Consider the following 18587-nt stretch of genomic DNA (forward strand, 5'->3'; position numbering starts at 1 on the left):
TGTTCACACTGGTGTGGTGCTGGGCGGCGTCCGTTGCTGCCGTGGCGCTGTGTCTGCGGGTGGGTGCGGCCCATAGACTGATTTGAGTGGCATTGGGACCGCTCTGCCAGTGGGTCGTTTCCCCCCATGGGCACTGGTGTCGCGGCGGTGGTGGTCGCCGCCCGGTGCTACGCCATTTTATGCTAGGGACGTTAGGGACCCACTCTGAATAGGTGGCCTTGACGTGGCGAGTGGGCTTGTACTTTTTGATCAAAAATGTATACTAACAACCTGTTAGTTTTTGATATTATGCTGAGAAGCAATCAGATCATTATACAAGATTGTAGATGTGCGCCATGTCTGTTTTCTACCTGAATTCACACTGTGATTTCTATCTTCTTTTTTTTTTTTTTTTTGAACATGTGCTGCACTCTTCCCCACCCCCTCAGCCCAACACCATTACACCTTGTTCACACTGGTGTGGTGCTGGGCGGCGTCCGTTGCTGCCGTGGCGCTGTGTCTGCGGGCGGGTGCGGCTAATAGACAGGTTTGAGTGGCATTGGGGCCGCTCTGCCAGTGGGTCGTTTCCCCCCGTGGGCACTGGTGTCACGGCGGTGGTGGTCGCCGCCCGGTGCTACACCATTTTATGCTAGGGACTTTAGGGACCCACTCTGAATAGGTGGCCTTGACGTGGTGAGTGGGCTTGTACTTTTTGATCAAAAATGTATACTAACAACCTGTTAGTTTTTTATATTATGCTGAGAAGCAATCAGATCATTATACAAGATTGTAGATGTGCGCTATGTCTGTTTTCTACCTGAATTCATACCCCATAGCGGATTGATGAACTTTCGTTTCAAGTGGGACGTGAAAATGAAAAATTAGATTATTAACACTAAAATGCTGGTGTTACCCCAAACTTTTCATTTTCACAAGGGGTAATAGGAGAAAAAGCCCCCAAAAATGTGTAACCCCATCTATTCTGAGTATGGAAATACCCCATATGTGGATGTAAAGTTCTCTTCGGGAAACTACAATGCTCAGAAGAAAAAGAGCGCCATTGGGCTTTTGAAGAGAGAATTTGGTGAGAATGGAAGTCAGGGGCCATGTGCTTTTACAAAGCCCCATGGTGCCAGAACAGCGGAACCCCCCATTTTGGAAAATACACCCCTCACGGGTTGTAACAAGGGGTGCAGTGAGCATTTACACCCCACTGGCATTTGAAATATATTTGGAACAGTGGGCTGTGTAAATAAAAAATTACAATTTTTATTTTCATGGACCACTGTTCCAAAAATCTGTCAGACACCTGTGGGGTGTAAATGCTCACTGCACCCCTTATTACATTACATGAGGGGTGTAGTTTCCAAAATGGGATCACATGTGGGGGGTCCACTGTTCTGGCAGAATGGGGGGCTTTGTAAATGCACATGGCCTTCAATTCCAGCCTAATTCTCTCTACAAAAGCCCAATGGAGCTCCTTCTCTTCTGAGCCTTGTAGTTCACCAGCAGAGCACTTTACATCCACATATGGGGTATTTCCATACTCAGAAGAAATGGTGTTATAAATTTTGGGAGGCTTTTTTCCTATTACCCCTTGTGAAAAGAAAAAATTTGGGGTAACATCAGCATTTCAGAGGGGAAAAAAAACAATTTTTTTATTTTCACGTCCAACTTTAACGAAAATTCGTCAAAGACCTGTGGGGTGTTAAGGCTCACTACATCTTTTGCTACGTTCGGTGAGGGGTGTAGTTTCCAAAATGAGGTCGCACATGGGTGTTTTTTTTTTTTTGCATTCATGTTAGAACGGCTGTAAATATCAGCTACCTCTGTGCAAATCACCAATTTAGGCCTCAAATGTACATGGCGCTCTCTCACTCCAGAGCCATGTTGTGCACCCGCAGAGCATTTTACACCCACATATGGGATATTTGATAAATTGCGTTACAAATTTTGGGGGTCTTTTTCTCCTTTTACCTCTTGTGAAAATGAAAAGTATGGGGCAACCCCAGCATGTTAGTGTAAAATTTTTTATTTTTTACACTAACATGCTGGTGTAACCCCCAACTTTAACTTTTCATAAGGGGTAAATGGGGAAAAATCCCCCGCAAAATTTGTAACACAATTTCTCCCGAGTATGGAAATACCCCATATGTGCCCCTAAACTGTTGCCTTGAAATACGACAGGGCTCTGAAGTGAGAGAGCTCCACGTGCATTTGAGGCATAAATTAGGACTTTGCAATAGGGGCGGACCCGGAACAAGGATCGCGCTCGTCTCCACCTAAACCCTACGGCAGTGTTTCCCAACCAGGGTGCTCCCAGATGTGCTCCCAGACTGGGAGTTGTTGTTTTGCAACAGCTGGATGCTCCGTTTTAGAAACACTGCCGTATGAGACATTTTTCATTTTTTTTGGGGGGGAGGGGGGTGTAACTGTGTAGGAGTATGTGTATATGTAGTGTTTTACTTTTTATTTTGTCAGTGTAGTGTAGTATAGTGTTTTTAGAGTACATTCACACAGGCGGGGGTTCACAGTGAATATTCCGCGGAAAATGTGCTGCAGCTCAAACTTAGAAAGAAGCCCACTGTAAACTGCACATTCACATGGGGGGGGGGGGCACTCCAAACCTTCAGCTGTTGCAAAACTACAACTCCCAGAATGCACAAAGACAGACCGTACATGCTGGGAGTTGTAGTTTTGTAACAGCTGGAGGCACAGGGGTTGGATTCACTGAGTTAGGAAACAGACTCTAGCTCAGTGTTTCCCAACCAGTGTGCCAACAGCTGTTGCAAAACTACAACTCCCAACATGCCCAGACAGTCAGGGATGCTGGGCAGTCTAGTTCTGCAATATCTGGCCCTTCAGATGTTGCAGAACTACAACTCCCAGCATGCCTGGACACTCTGTGCATGCTGAAAGTTGCAGTTTTGCAACATCTGAAGGCCCACAGTTTGGAGACCACTACACGGTGGTCTCCAAACTGTGGCCCTCCAGATGTTGCAAAACTACAACTACAGAAGAATACAGCAGCACACTGCTAGCACAATGTATAACACAAACAAGGATAAGTTAGCCCACACTGCGGGCACCAAACTACTATATGGACCTGGCATACAGGTGCACGCTGCTAGGCTAGATATACAGCAACAGAAGAATACAGCAGCACACTGCTACCCACCTACCACCCACCTCTAGTAGGTGTATATAAGGTGCTTGGACGTCTCAGACCTTGCAATGCCTGTTGAACTGATTACACAGAGGAATATTCACAGTGTAGGGTCCGTCCCAATGAGGTCACCTTCTTGTGGTGGGATTGTCCAAACTATTTGGATGCCAAATTTTGAGCTAAGTACCTCACTTTTTAATTTTTTGCACTATAGCTGTATAGCAGTTCATGTTTTTATCTGTATCATTGTGCTAGCAGTGTGCTGCTGTATTCTTCTGTTGCTGTATATCTATATATATATATATATATATCTGTTGCTGTAAACTCCAAAATTAATGCGCCTTGTATATCTACAAGGCAGCATTAAGGTAGCACCTGTGAGGCCTGGCACCTATATCAGCCAACTCAGGTGGGGCTTGCAGCTTGCCTCCCTCCTCCCATTGCATGTGTGCTCAGTCACGCTGGAGGGTATCTGGGAGAAAGTTGTGAGTCGACCGAATGCTGCCGTAATTGCCCACTGGCCCCTGTTTTGCTTATCAAGCACAGGTAGGATTAGCGTAGGTCTCGCACCATCTTGAGAAACCTTGGCGTTGGTGTGCGGGCTCTGGTGTGTCCTTCATATAAGGATACACTGGCGAATGTCTCAATTTTATCATCAGTGTTGAGGGATAGCCAATGTCATTGTATACATCTACCACAGTAGTGCACCCATATTCCTGTATTGTATTCTAATTGTTACACATCCACACCGCTTATCTGGTGTAGGATTCTATTGTGGCACTTGTAGTCCGCTGCAGGCATCCTCCATTGTATGCATTTTTATGCTGGGGATCGCCCTTAGCAACGGACTACAAGGGCAGGATCTGCTCCCCCAGTATAAATGCACAACCGCATTTGGGGTTGAGCACCTCCAGCCATTTGAGACCACGTTTTTTGATGTTTGTTTAAATTTTATACTTGGAGGTGTGTAAACTCCAAAATTAATGCGCCTTGAATATCTACAAGGCAGCATTAAGGTAGCACCTGTGAGGCCAGGCACCTATATCAGCCAACTCAGGTGGGGCTTGCAGCTTGCCTCCCTCCTCCCATTGCATGTGTGCTCAGTCACGCTGGAGGGTATCTGGGAGGAAGTTGTGAGTCGACCGAATGCTGCCGTAATTGCCCACTGGCCACTGTTTTGCTTATCAAGCACAGGTAGGATTAGCGTAGGTCTCGCACCATCTTGAGAAACCTTGGCGTTGGTGTGCGGGCTCTGGTGTGTCCTTCATATAAGGATACACTGGCGAATGTCTCAATTTTAACATCAGTGTTGAGGGATAGCCAATGTCATTGTATACATCTACCACAGTAGTGCACCCATATTCCTGTGCTGTATATCTAGCCTAGCAGCGTGCACCTGTATGCCAGGTCCATATAGTAGTTTGGTGCCAGCAGTGCTGGCTAACTTATCCTTGTTTGTGTTATACATACGGGGGAGTGGCTACCTCCATCTTGGCTCCTGCACCCCACCCACCTCTGGTAGGTGTATATAAGGTGCTTGGACGTCTCAGACCTTGCAATGCCTGTTGAACTGATTACACAGAGGCATATTCACAGTGTAGGGTCCGTCCCAATGAGGTCACCTTATCGTGGTGGGATGGTCCAAACTATTTGGCCGCCAAATTGTGAGCTAAGTACCTCACGTTTTCATTTTTTGCACTATACCTGTATAGCAGTTCATGCTTTTATCTGTATCATTGTGCTAGCAGTGTGCTGCTGTATTCTTCTGTTGCTGTATATCTAGCCTAGCAGCGTGCACCTGTATGCCAGGTCCCTATAGTAGTTTGGTGCCTGCAGTGCTGGCTAACTTATCCTGGTTTGTGCAAAACTACAACTCCCAGCATGCCCAGACAGCCTTGGCATGCTGGGAGTTGTAGTTTTGCAGTGAAGATCACTTATTTTCACTGCAGCCATCTCTGCCACACTTTCCGGCCGCACTTCTGATGTCTCCACCGTCGCCACCCGATGGTCTCTCCCGCCGATGCCGCTCCGGTAAGCCGGTTCTCTCCCCCCCCCTTGTTTCTCCCCCGCTCTGCCCACCGATCAAGTGAACTTTAACCCTCCCACCCTCAACTCCCATTGGTCGTCCGCCTGATCGACCAATGGCAGGGATAGGAGGAGGTGGCAGCACTGCCACCTCGCTCCTATCCTTTAGCATGGTCGGAGCTGTCTGTGACTTATTTTCCAGGAGATGGGGTCACCAGTGACCCCATTGGCCGAGGATCGCCTAAAATTTGCGGGACATGGGGGTGTCTCAGGACCCCCTAGGCATTGCCCGGGATGCCTGCTGATAGATATCAGCAGTCATCCCGGTCCCCGCCCAGCGGGGTTAAGCAGCACATCTGGCAGATGGCTTCCCAGCCAGATGCGCTGCTAATAGAATGTTTGTCAATCATAGCCCGGGAGCTTATGATTGCGCTGGGGGGGGTATATATATATGTATGTGTGTGTATATATATTATATATACACACACACGCGCTTCGGGGGGGCATAGGATAGCGCTGCGGGGGGAATATCTATATATATATATATATATATATATATATATCCAGAATAAAGCGACCGCAGCACACATGCCTGTGTGCTGCGGTCGCTTTATTCTGGATAGCTGAACTTGGACCCTGGGACCGGGGCCCCTTAGACCTGCCTGCACCAACTATATGCTTGGATGTGCTGCCTTCCTCTACTATACACATATATATATATATATACACACACTCACAGGGGTGTGGAAATTAAAAAAAATTGTAAAAAACTACTTGTCCACCAGACTAAAATGGAACAAAATCTACATATCCCTCATGACGATCCACTTGTACGGACCAATTTTCGCTTTTACGCACTCATTTTTTCCTCCTCGCCCTATAATAGCCATAACTACCTACTATAATGATACCTTTTAATTTTTCAATAACATTCTCTGAACCAAAAAAATATATATATTTAGGGAAGTGAAATTGAAATAGTAAAAGATAATTTAGCAGATTTGGTGGTTTTCTTTTCTGCGCCATTTACCTTGTGGTCGAGGTAACATGTTCGTTTTATACTTTAGGCCGCCTGATTACAGCAATACCAGATTTGTATCGTTTACGTCATGTTTTACTAATTCTGGACTTTTTCTCATTTTTTTAATTGCCATTTTTTAACCCCTGTAGCTTTATTTTTTCCCACATACCAGCCTGTATGAGGGTTCATTTTTTGCGCCATAATCTTTTTTTTGTATGGGTACCATTTTGGTATTGATCTGACTTTTTAATCGCTTTTTAACTTTTTTTTCTGGGATATTATAAAAATTGCAAATCTGTGGTTTGGTATTTTTTTTACATTTACCGTACGGGATACATAATGCTATATTTTAATAGGTTGTACCATTGTGCACGAAGCGATACCAAATATGTTTATTTTTATTATGTTTACATGTTTTTATATAGGAAAAGGGGGTGATTTGAACTTTTAACATGGAAGGGGTTAATGCAACAGTCTTCAAACTGTGGCCCTCCAGATGTTGCATAACTACAACTCCCAGCATGCCTGGACAGCCAACGGCTGTCCTGGCATGCTGGAAATTGTAGTTTTGTAACATCTGGAGGGCCACAGTTTGAAGACCACTGGGTTAATGTGTGTCTTTCAAACTTCTATTAAAACTTTTTTTTTTTTTAACACTTTATTACACTTATATGTGGAATCATTAGATTCCTCAGACAGATGAATAGAGTTCTATTGAACTCTATTAATCTGTGTGCTCTGTGATCCATTGATAGAGCCACTGGACAGCAGGGAAAAGAGGTAAGCCCTCCGGCTACCTCTACAGTGGATCGCCACCAGCAATCGCGCTGCGGGGGGGCGATCCACCCCACTAGCCCACCAGGGAGCATTCACATCTCCCTTTAGACGCCGCTGTCAGCTTTGACAGCGGCGATCTAAAGGGTTAATAGCCAGCCGCGGCGATCGCCGCATGCTGGCTATTAGCGGCGGCCCCCCGGCTACTGAGAACAGCCGGGGGCTGCAGAGTATGGAGCAGGAGGGAGTCCCGAGCCCGCTCCATACATACTGCAGAGCGCTGCATGCATCTCCCTGTGCAGACGTGCCTCCTCCCCCCAGGTCTCCGAAGCTACAGATGGGGGGAGTGAAGGCAGAGGACGTAGGTCTGCACGGGGAGCAAAAGCCACGCCCCCTCATCTCCCCCCGCACTTCTGCAGAGCAGGGGAGAGAAGACAAATACACAGCTTCTCATCTCCCCTGCTCTGCTTCAGAGGACACAGGTTTTTATAGCCGGGGGCTGCAGAGTATGGAGCGGGCAGGAGTCGGCAGCCCGCTCCATACAGACTGCAGAGGTCTGGGCGACTTGTCAGGTCCGGCCCTGCTTGCCCGAAGCCGGGCTAAGGGCCGGACAAATTCACCTGCTCAGTGATCGGAACTGCTTGTCCCGGCCGTCGGGCGATAGTAATTCCACATCCCTGTGTGTGTATGTGTATATATATATATATATATATATATATATATATATATATATATATACACACGCACTGCGGGGGGAATATATATATATATATATATATATATATATACACATGCACTGTGGGGGGTACATGATAGGGCTGCAGGGGACAAGATATATAGAAGCTGTGGGGGGCCAGACATATACCCCTCCCCAGCGATTCTATATATCTTTCCCCACCGCAGCTCTTCAATTTGAGAACTCTGCCGGGAGCCCTGAATGGCTCCTCAGTACTGGCCATTCAGGGCTCCTGGCGGGAATTTAAAAATGAAAGCAAAATACATCGTACATCGCTGGGGAGCAGAGCATGCCGCCCGCTCCCCTGCTTAATAACTTTTGATCGGATCGGGTCTCAGAAGTGAGACTTGATGCGATCAATCCCTCAGCCCATGTTCTACTACCCCCAACATAGAACAGACCCTGTTCCATGATGGGGGTAGGATTCACCCGGTTTTGAGTAATTTCCCGACAGCTCAGAGCTGTCGGGTTTTGATGAAGGAAAATTCATCAGAGTGTTTTCTTTTTTTTGTCGGGAACACGCCCCTTTTTGGGCTAACCAGGCCCATTTTGACGGGTTTAAAAAAAAAAACATAGAGTGATGATATCTTTTGTCGGGAAATTGTGTCGCAAAGAGTGTCGCATGGGCTATGCGACACAAATTTGGTCGCACAACCAGAGAAAGAGTCAGGTTGACATTAGTAAATCAGGGCTTGTGAGTGTATGAACTGTATACAACACTGCAACCGTACACCCTGCATATGATAATACGAGTGAATGTACCGTATACAAGACTATAACTGTACGTACTGCACATAACACTGAACGAATGTACTGTAAAAACACTATAATTGTATGCACTGCATATGATATACAAGTGTACGTACCATATACAAGACAAACTATGACCACAAGCACTATAAGATGCTGTAACTGTATAGTATACCTAGACCCACCTAAACTGTGTGATTGAAGTACCGTGGCTGTATGCGGCGCGGTGGGGCGGTCGGGGCATTATCGGATTATCGCAAGGTAATTGCCGATAACGCCCAAAATCGTGAATATCGGCCGATAATATTGGCCAAACCGATAATCGGTCGATCCCGAATATTGACATCAGGCTTTTTTTTTTTTATCATTCTGCCACTAGACCGGGCACGTATCTCTGCTGAAGGACCGCGTATCAGGTCCAACCAGCGCTCCACCCTGCCATACCGAGTGCCACTAAAGTACTGATCTGACACCGTAGAAACATCCCCGCCCCCAATGAAAACTCAGAAGTGCTGCCGTAAGTAGTTGCTACACCATGCCGAAGCGCCGTCACCTGCACACCGATCGGGCATGCAGCAGTAAGGTTACCATCATGCACCTGAAAGACTGCCTATCCCTTGCATGTACGCCCAGCTCCCGACTCCTGCATACTGCAGGCAGAGCCGGAGGACAGCAAGCCACGACCTCACCTGACCACTGCTGTTCCTCCAGTCCCGCCAGACCTCATCCCGCTGTTAACTTCTGTGCCATACCCCTTGCACAAATACAGTCTGATAGGCTTGGCGCTTTGAGATCCTTCTATTGGCAAGATTAGCCGCCGCGATTGGGTCAGGTGCTGCTCCAGGCGTCCAAACAGCAGGATACACTTCTACTTCTCGGTTATTGGCCCCTATTAAAACTGTGGCAGAGGTGTGGTCGGTGGTCTCCAGATGCTTTCTATTGCCAGTGATGTCTCCTAGAGCACCTCTGTAGGGGAACGCTCATTTTGAGCACCTGCAGAAGTTTGAGGCTGCCGGCTTCTGGAGTGATCATGGAATTAAATTCCCCATGCATTTGTTTGTGGAATTCCCTTCTTTCTCAGAATTATGAGACCACTTTAATCTCCCTCAAGGTTCTGAATTTCGGTACTTCCAGCTGAGACATGTGGTAGTGGTGTACTGAGGCCAGTACGGACTAGTCTTTTACTGACAATGCGTTTTTTAATGACAAGATATATATATATAAAAATACTGCCCGTTCGATTGCTGAGGTTGTTGATTACCCCTAATGGTATGTCTCCCCACGTTCCGCTACACTGGGAAGTGTTGCGGTTTATGGGGATTGCACCAATTGGAATATAAACCAATGATTCTAAAAACAGTATACATACCTTGCGATATTCCGATAGGAGTAACTGCATACGGTATTACTAATGAGATATGAGCCTTCCCCCGCTCCATTACACTGACTGGGGCTGCGGCACCGAACATATCTGATAGGTTTGACTAAAGAGGCTGATGAATTTGAGTCAGCATACACATTCTGCGTTTTCTTAAAACCTATGTTTTATTTATTTTTCATTTATTATTATTTTTTATTAAATAGTTTTTAGCTTTTGTAGATGTATATATTTGTATACTCTATGTTTGTATAATCTGTATATTTTACATTGCATTTTGAAATGTTTTATATTGTAATTATTTTCCACTATGTCAGGTAGGGGTTAATACCTGTTGGTATATAAACCCCTCCCTGAGAAGTGGTTGCTATACCTGATGAAACCGCACAAGCGTGGTGAAATGCGCCGCATTGGATTGAACCCGTTTGTAATCTACCTGGCTTTCACGTCCTCTCCTTGGTCAGCGCCTATACTCCTGGTATCTTGAAGTATCCTCCACGTTTGCCTATTAGTTTGCCTATTGACAGATATCATTTCTGTTTAATGGCTTAGGGGAAATCTGTCATCAGTGTCACCGCACTGACCTGTTGGTACAATTAAGTAGTGTGGGTGACACGGATGATAACCATAAATACCTGTCCTTGATTTTTGCTCTCATTATCTTTCTCTATTCCTTCTGTTCGGGCACTGGGTTTAGGGAATGGGTGGAGCTTCCTGACATCGCCACTGCCGATTTCCTACTGGGCCTCATGATGTCAGGAAACTCTGTCCATACCCCAAGTATGGTGCCCGAACAAAAAGAATGGTGGAAGTTAAAAGGAGCAGGGATGGAGGACAGGTATGTATGGCTACCATCAACGACACCAGCACTACACACCTGTACCAACAGTGTAGTGTAGTGACACTGACAACATTTGTCATTTAAGGACACAGCCCATTTTGGCTTTGAGAGTCTAGATAAGGTGTGAGGGATAGAAATAGAATAACTAGTGAAGGTAGTGGAGAGAGAGGAGCATTTCAATGGTCTATTAAGGGATAGTTTTTAAGCAAATAAACCAACACAGATTCCAAGTATTTTGAAAACAAAGCATTCGAAGTAAACAATAGAGAAAATAAGAATAATTATGTATGTAACTTCAGCTCTATCTTACCTCTACTTCTATTGGAAAGGAATAGTTGCGCTTTAGATCTATTATATTTTCCAGTATGAAGATGTTCTAATAGTTTATATAAAAAAAAAAAAAAAAAAATGGGTTAGAGGAACCTAATAGTCTAAGGCTGTTTACAAAGCACTGTAAACGGTTTACAAGCAGAGCACAAAAACTAATACTATCTGGTAAGGGAAGGAAGATTATTTCATGACCACAGAAAACTTGAAGGAAATTATCCAAACAGAAGGATATCCGGCACTCGGTGGAATCAGGATATATACATATTTCTCCAGCCTGAAGAAAATAAACATATAGGGGGAGATTTATCAAAACCTGTCCAGAGGAAAAGTTGCTGAGTTGCCCATAGCAACCAATCACATCACTTCTTTCATTTTGCAGAGGCCTTGTTAAAAATGAAAGAAGCGAGCTGATTGGTTGCTATGGGAAACTTTTCCTCTGCACAGGTTTTGATGAATCTCCCTCATTATATGAGCCATCGACAAAGGGGGTGTGGTGGTAATATTAGACAAAGGACTTTATTAGAGAGAAGTTTTAAACCTCCTGGGAGACAAATCTACTTATCTAAGATTAAAGAAAGATCTCACACCACGTGTTGAAACAACACTGAATGCCATCTAAGCAGAGGGAGAAATACCTAGGCATTTTAAATTAAAAAAAAAACTATGAGAATACTAAAATGTTAAAAATCCTGTTTGCCCCTGCCTCTCTAAATAGCATAAGTTTTTTTTTCCCCTTCCCTGCAACCAATTGTCACAGGGATAGGACCGATCCTATCCTATCTTGTGATACAGTGCATTCTATACTATAAAAAAAATATGGTAATTTGAAAAAGTTATCTTGTTACATGGGGTGTTACAGCATCATAAAATAAGTCATGCTTAACTACCCTGGTCCCCTGAAGCTCCTGGTCCTGCATTATCCAGTTCCCGCTGGTCTCCATTCATTTATAATTTCGAGATTAGCCATTTAGCAGGATCTGCCATCTCAGTCAACCACTGAGTTGGCTGGACACTGCTACCGCCAGTTATAAGCTGAACCAGTAGGTCCTGTGGGGTTGGGATGTCACAGAACCTGGAAGAAGCGGAGACCAGCGAAAGAACAGGAGCATAGGTATGGCTGCTGCGGGGGACTGGAGGAATTCAGCATAGGTTTATATTTTTATACCACACCCAGCCATAGAAGAAATATTTGTTTTCACAGGACAGACTCTTTAATAATGTGAAATTATGATCAAGGGACTAGCCCAACCACAAGTATTGTTTTAGAAAGAAATCTATGCTTTTCATGTTACACTTTGTCCTTCCTCAAAGCCATTTTGCATCTGTAAACAGGAGATATACAACTGATATTAGCACAAACAACTTATTTTAATAAAAAAAAAAAAAAAAAAATACGCCAACAAGCAACCAATTTGTTCATTATGAGCATTAAACATCTATTACCTTTTCTTTCTTTTCTGACAAAAGAAATCCCTGATAGAATTTAATCTCAGTAAAGGTGCATGTCACAACTGCTATAGCACAGTTATATGCAGCACAATGATGCAGTCTTCTCTTCTCCAGTAGCTGTGTTTCCCCAGACATGTTTTCTGTATATGCATCATAACAGGATCTGTACATACAGAAAAAGATACAAAACATAATAAAACTATACTTTTATTTACAAGACAATACAAAGTTTTTAAATAAACTTGTTTTATTTCATACTAGTTTAACACTTCAGGTCTTAGTTAATTAATATTGTGAATGCAACAATCATTGTTGGGATCAGAGCCGATATAATGTATAGACAGGAACTTGTAAAGAGAAATGTCCAGTGCGGTTGTAACGATTCGGCTTACAGGTTGTGGATCCACTGTGTCAGCGAGGGATTGGCGTGGACCGTGCTGATGGACCGGTTCTAAGAGGCTACTGGTGTTCACCAGAGCCCACCGCAAAGCGGGATGGTCTTGCTGCGGCAGTAGCAACCAGGTCGTATCCACTAGCAACGGCTCAACCTCGCTGACTGCTGAGAAGGCGTGGGACAGAAGGACTAGGCAGAGGCAAGGTCAGACGTAGCAGAAGGTCGGGGCAGGCGGCAAGGTTCGTAGTCAAGATGGATAGCAGGAGTTCAGGTAACACAGGCTTTGGACAACACTAAACGCTTTCACTGGCACAAGGCAACAAGATCCGGCAAGGGAGTGCAGGGGAAGTGATGTGATATAGCCAGGGAGCAGGTGGAAGCCAATTAAGCTAATTGGGCCAGGCACCAATCATTGGTGCACTGGCCCTTTAAGTCTCAGAGAGCTGGCGCGCGCGCGCCCTAGAGAGCGGAGCCGCGCGCGCCAGCACATGACAGCAGGAGACCGGGACGGGTAAGTGACTTGGGATGCGATTCGCGAGCGGGCGCGTCCCGCTGTGCGAATCGCATCCCCGACGGCCATGTCAGTGCAGCGCCATGAGCGCTCCGGGGAGGAGCGGGGACCCGGAGCGCTCGGCGTAACAGCGGTAATAGGTTCAATAAAAGCTTCTTTTATTAGGAACACATTGATACACATATGAAGTGACACGTTTCAGTAGATAACCGCCACCATAGCCATATGAGTATGAATAAGGTGGAGGTCACTTTGTATGTCATGTGCATTGATGGGTTCCTAATAAAGAGGGTTTGATAGCACAAATTATCACACTGGACATTTCATTCTACAAATTCCTGCATTTTTACCTGTGACAATTTAAACTGGAAAACGGTGTGGAAGAGAGGCGATTAAGGGGCGAGCCGTTTGTTCTTCCTTACAATTATACAAGTTATAGGCAGACAACACTGGGGCCATTAACCCCTTGAGGACGAAGCCCATTTTGACCTTAACCCCTTAAGAATCAAGGGTGTACAGGTACGCCTTTGCTCCCTGGTACTTAAGGACCAAGGGCGTACCTGTACGCCCGTGGGAATTTCGGTCCCCGCCGCGCGCCGGGCGGGGACCGGGCCGACTGCTGATATCTATCAGCAGGCACCCCGCGCAAATGCCCAGGGGGGTAATCAGACCCCCCCCCCATGTCGGTGATCGCCGCAAATCGCAAGTGAATTCACACTTGCGATTTGCGGCTATTCCGGGTCATACGGGTCTATAGTGACCCGGAAAATAAAGGGGATCGCCGATGTCCTAGACACCCACGATCCCCCTGTAGCGATAGGAGTGAGGTGGCACAAGTGCCACCCTTCCAATCTCTGCTATTGGTGGTCTGGAAAAGACCACCAATAGCAGATCGGGGGCGGAGGGGTTTACTTTTGGTTTCCCCGTTCTGCCCACCCACAATAGGCGGGGCAGGATGGGGAAACTGACAGGGACCGGCGCCGAAGATCCACTTACCCATCGGCGACGGCAGCGGGTGACGATCAGCGGCGGCAGCGGGCGACGATCGGCGGAAGAAGAGGACGGCGACGCAGCTCCCTGGATCAGACGGAAGCCGGTGAGTTACTTAGCAACATCTGGAGGGCTACAGTCTGAGACCACTATAGAGGTCTCTAAACTGTAACCCTCCAGATGTTGCAAAACTACAACTCCCAGCATGCCCAGAGAGCTGTTTAGGCTTGCTGGGAGTTGCAGTTTTGCAACAGCTGGAGGTCTACAGTTTGAGACCACTGCACAGTGATCTCTATACTGTGCACCTCCAGATCTTGCAAAACTACAACTCCCAGCATGCCCACACAGCAGTTTGCTGTCTGGGCATGCTGGGAGGTGTAGTTTTGCAACATCTGGAGGTCCACAGTTTGGAGACCACTGTGCAGTGGTCTCTAAACTATAGCTCTCCAGATGTTGCAAAACTGCAACTCCCAGCATGCCTAAACAGCAAACAGCTGTTTCTGCATGCTGGGAGTTGTAGTTGTGTACCTCCAGCTGTTGCATAACTACATCTCCCAGCATACCTTTCGGCGATCAGTACATGCTGGGAGTTGAAGTTTTGCAACAGCTGGAGGCACACTGGTTGGAAAATACTGAGTTAGGTAACAGAACCTAACTGAGGGTTTTCCAACCAGTGTGCCTCCAGCTGTTGCAAAAGTACAACTCCCAGCATGCACGGTCTGTCAGTACATGCTGGGAGTTGTAGTTTTGAAACAGCTGGAGGTTTGCCCCCCTATGTGAACGTACAGGGTACATTCACACTGGCGGGTTTACAGGAAGTTTTCTGCTTCAAGTATGAGCTGCGGCAAATTTTTCGCCACAGCGTAAACTCCTAGCGGTAAATTCACTATAAACCTCCGCCAGTGTGAACATACCCTAAAAACACTACACTACACTACACTAACAGATAATAAAGGGTAAAACACTACATATACACCCCTTTACACTGTCCCCCCAATAAAAAAAAAAAGGTATTGTACGGCAGTGGTTCCAAAACAGAGCCTCCAGCTGTTGCAAAACAACAACTCACAGCATTTCCGGACAGCCACTGACTGTTCAGGCATGCTGGGAGTTTAGCAACAGCTGGAGGCACCCTGTTTGGGAATCACTGGCGTAGAATACCCCTATGTCCACCCCTGTGCAATCCCTCATTTAGTCCTCAAATGCGCATGGCGCTCTCTCACTTCAGAGCCCTGTCATATTTCAAGGAAACAGTTTAGTGCCACATATGGGGTATCTCCGTACTCGGGAGAAATTGCACTACTAATTTTTTTTACACTAACATGCTGGTGTTGTCCTTTACTTTTTATTTTCACGGGAGGTAAAAGGAAAAAAAGACCCCCAAAATTTGTAACGCAATTTCTCCTGAGTACGGAAATGCCCCATATGTGGGCGTAAAATGCTCTGCGGACGCACAACAAGGCTCAGGAGTAAGAGCGCACTATGTACATTTGAGGCCTAAATTGGTGATTTGCAGAGGAGTGGCTGATTTTACAGCGGTTCTGACATAAACCCAAAAAAATTAAATACCCACATGTGACCCCATTTTGGAAACGACACCCCTCACGGAACGTAACAAGGGGTATAGTGAGCCTGAACACCCCACGGGTGTTTGACAAATTTTCATTAAAGTTCGATGGGAAAATGAAAAAAAAATTTTTCACTAAAATGTTGGTGTCACCCTAAATTTTTCATTTTCACAAGGGAAAATAAAAAAAGCCCCCCAAAATTTGTAACCCCATTTCTTCTGAGTAAGAACATACCCCATATGTGGATGTAAAGTGCTCTATGTGTGCACTACAATGCTCAGAAGAGAAGGAGCGCCATTGGGATTTTGAAGAGAAAATTTGTCCGGAATTGAAGGCCACTTGTGTTTACAAAGCCCCCATGGTACCAGAACATTGGACCCCCCCCCCCCCCAAATGTGACCCCATATTCGAAACTACACCCCTCATGTAATGTAATAAGAGGTACAGTGAGCATTTACGCCCCACAGGTGTCTGACAGATTTTTGGAACAGTGATCCATGAAAATGAAAATTTTTATTTTCCATTTGCACAGCCCACTGTTCCAAAGATCTGTCAAACGCCAGTGGGGTGTAAATGCTCACTGCACCACTTATTAAATTCTGTGAGGGGTTAAGTTTCCAAAATAGGGTCACATGTGGGGGGGTCCACTGTTCTGGCACCACGGGGGGGGGGGGGGGGGGGGGGCTTTGTAAATGCACATCAAATTCTCTTTCCAAAAGCTCAATGGTGCTCCTCCTCTTCTGAGCATTGTAGTTCACCCGTAGTGCACTTCAGGTCAACTTATGGGGTACCTCCATACTCAGAAGAGTTGGTCTGACAAATTTTGGGGGGTATTTTCTGCTATTAACCCTTGCAAAAATGTGAAATTTGGGAGGAAACACACATTTTATGAAAACAAAATATTTTTTTTTTTACATATGCAAAAGTCGTGAAACCCCTGTGGGGTATTAAGGCTCACTTTATTCCTTGTTACGTTCCTCAAGGGGTCTAGTTTCCAAAATGGTATGCCATGTGGTTTTTGTTTTGCTGTTCTGGCACCAAAGGGGCTTCCTAAATGCGACATGCCCCCCGAGCAAAATTTGCTCTCAAAAAGCCAAATTTCACTCTTTCTCTTCTGAGCATTGTAGTTCGCCCGTAGTGCACTGCAGGCCAACTTATGGGGTCCCTCCATACTCAGAAGAGATGGGGTTACACATTTTGGGGGGTATTTTCTGCTATTAACCCTTGCAAAAATGTGAAATTTGGGAGGAAACACACATTTTATGAAAACAAAATATTTTTTTTTTAAATATGCAAAAGTCGTGAAACCCCTGTGGGGTATTAAGGCTCACTTTATTCCTTGTTACGTTCCCCAAGGGGTCTAGTTTCCAAAATGGTATGCCATGTGTTTTTTTTTTGCTGTTCTGGCACCATAGGGGCTTCCTAAATGCAACATGCCCCCAAAAACCATTTCTGAAAAACGTACTCTCCAAAATCCCCGTGTCGCTCCTTCGCTTCTGAGCCCTCTACTGCGCCCGCCGAACAATTTACATAGACATATGAGGTATGTCCTTACTCGAGAGAGATGGGGCTACAAACACAAGTATACATTTCCTCCTTTTACCCCTTATAAAAATTCAAAAATTGGGTTTACAAGAACATGCGAGTGTAAAAAAGGAAGATTGTGAATTTTCTCCTTCATTTTGCTGCTATTCCTGTGAAACACCTAAAGGGTTAAAACACTTACTGATTGTCATTTTGAATACTTTGGGGGGTGTAGTTTTTATAATGGGGTCATTTGTGGGGTATTTCTAATATGAAGACCCTTCAAATCCACTTCAAACCTGAACTGGTCCCTGAAAAAAAGCTAGTTTCAAAATTTTGTGAAAAATTGGAAAATTGCTGCTGAACTTTGAAGCCCTCTGGTGTCTTCCAAAAGTAAAAGCACGTCAATTTTATGATGCAAACATAAAGTAGACATATTGGAAATGTGAATAAAAAAATTTATTATTTTGAATATCCATTTTCCTTACAGGCAGAAAGCTTCAAAGTTAGAAAAATGAAAAATTTTCAAATTTTTCATCAAATTTGGGGATTTTTCACCAAGAAAGGATTCAAGTTACCACAAAATTTTACCACTATGTTAAAGTAGAATATGTCACGAAAAAACAATCTCTGAATCAGAATGATAACTAAAAGCATTCCAGAGTTATTAATGTTTAAAGTGACAGTGGTCAGATGTGCAAAAAACGCTCTGGTCCTAAGGTGTAAAATGGCCTGGTCCTTAAAGGGAACCAATCATCAGATTTTACCCTATATAACGCTTGGTAAAGCGTTATATAGGGTAAAATCTTTATTTTAACCATTCCCGGGGGATGCTCCTGCTCCCAGGGATGGTGAAGATATGAAGTTATAAACTAGTCACCACCGCTGCCGTAAGTAGTTACCTGGGCGGGGAGCTCTTCTCATCTACTCCCGTTCTTCGGCCGGCAGCAACACCCCCTCCGCTTGATTGATGGGCCGCGTCATCACTCTGCTCCGTCTGTTCAGTGAGCGGAACGATGACGCGGCCCATCAATCAAGTGGAGGGGGTGTCGCTGCCGGCCGAAGAACGGGAGTAGATGAGAAGAGCTCCCCGCCCAGGTGACTACTTACGGCGGCGGCGGTGACTAGTTTATAACTTCATATGTTCACCA

General features: G+C 45.4%; 1 protein-coding gene across 3 annotated transcripts in view; it reads right to left on the bottom strand.

Moving 5' to 3' along the window:
- The window catches only part of PRKDC (protein kinase, DNA-activated, catalytic subunit), a 631631-nt gene that overhangs the window by 227596 nt on the left and 385448 nt on the right, over window positions 1-18587 (bottom strand). For all 3 annotated transcript variants that reach the window (XM_056521838.1, XM_056521836.1, XM_056521839.1), the window contains 2 exons: window positions 12444-12612; window positions 10981-11046 (listed from right to left, as the gene is read on the bottom strand). In XM_056521838.1, the coding sequence (XP_056377813.1) occupies window positions 10981-11046; window positions 12444-12612 (235 nt within the window). The remainder of the gene's footprint in view (window positions 1-10980; window positions 11047-12443; window positions 12613-18587) is intronic.

The sequence above is a fragment of the Hyla sarda genome, chromosome 5 (assembly GCF_029499605.1).
Source record: "Hyla sarda isolate aHylSar1 chromosome 5, aHylSar1.hap1, whole genome shotgun sequence".
Classification (NCBI taxonomy): domain Eukaryota; kingdom Metazoa; phylum Chordata; class Amphibia; order Anura; family Hylidae; genus Hyla; species Hyla sarda.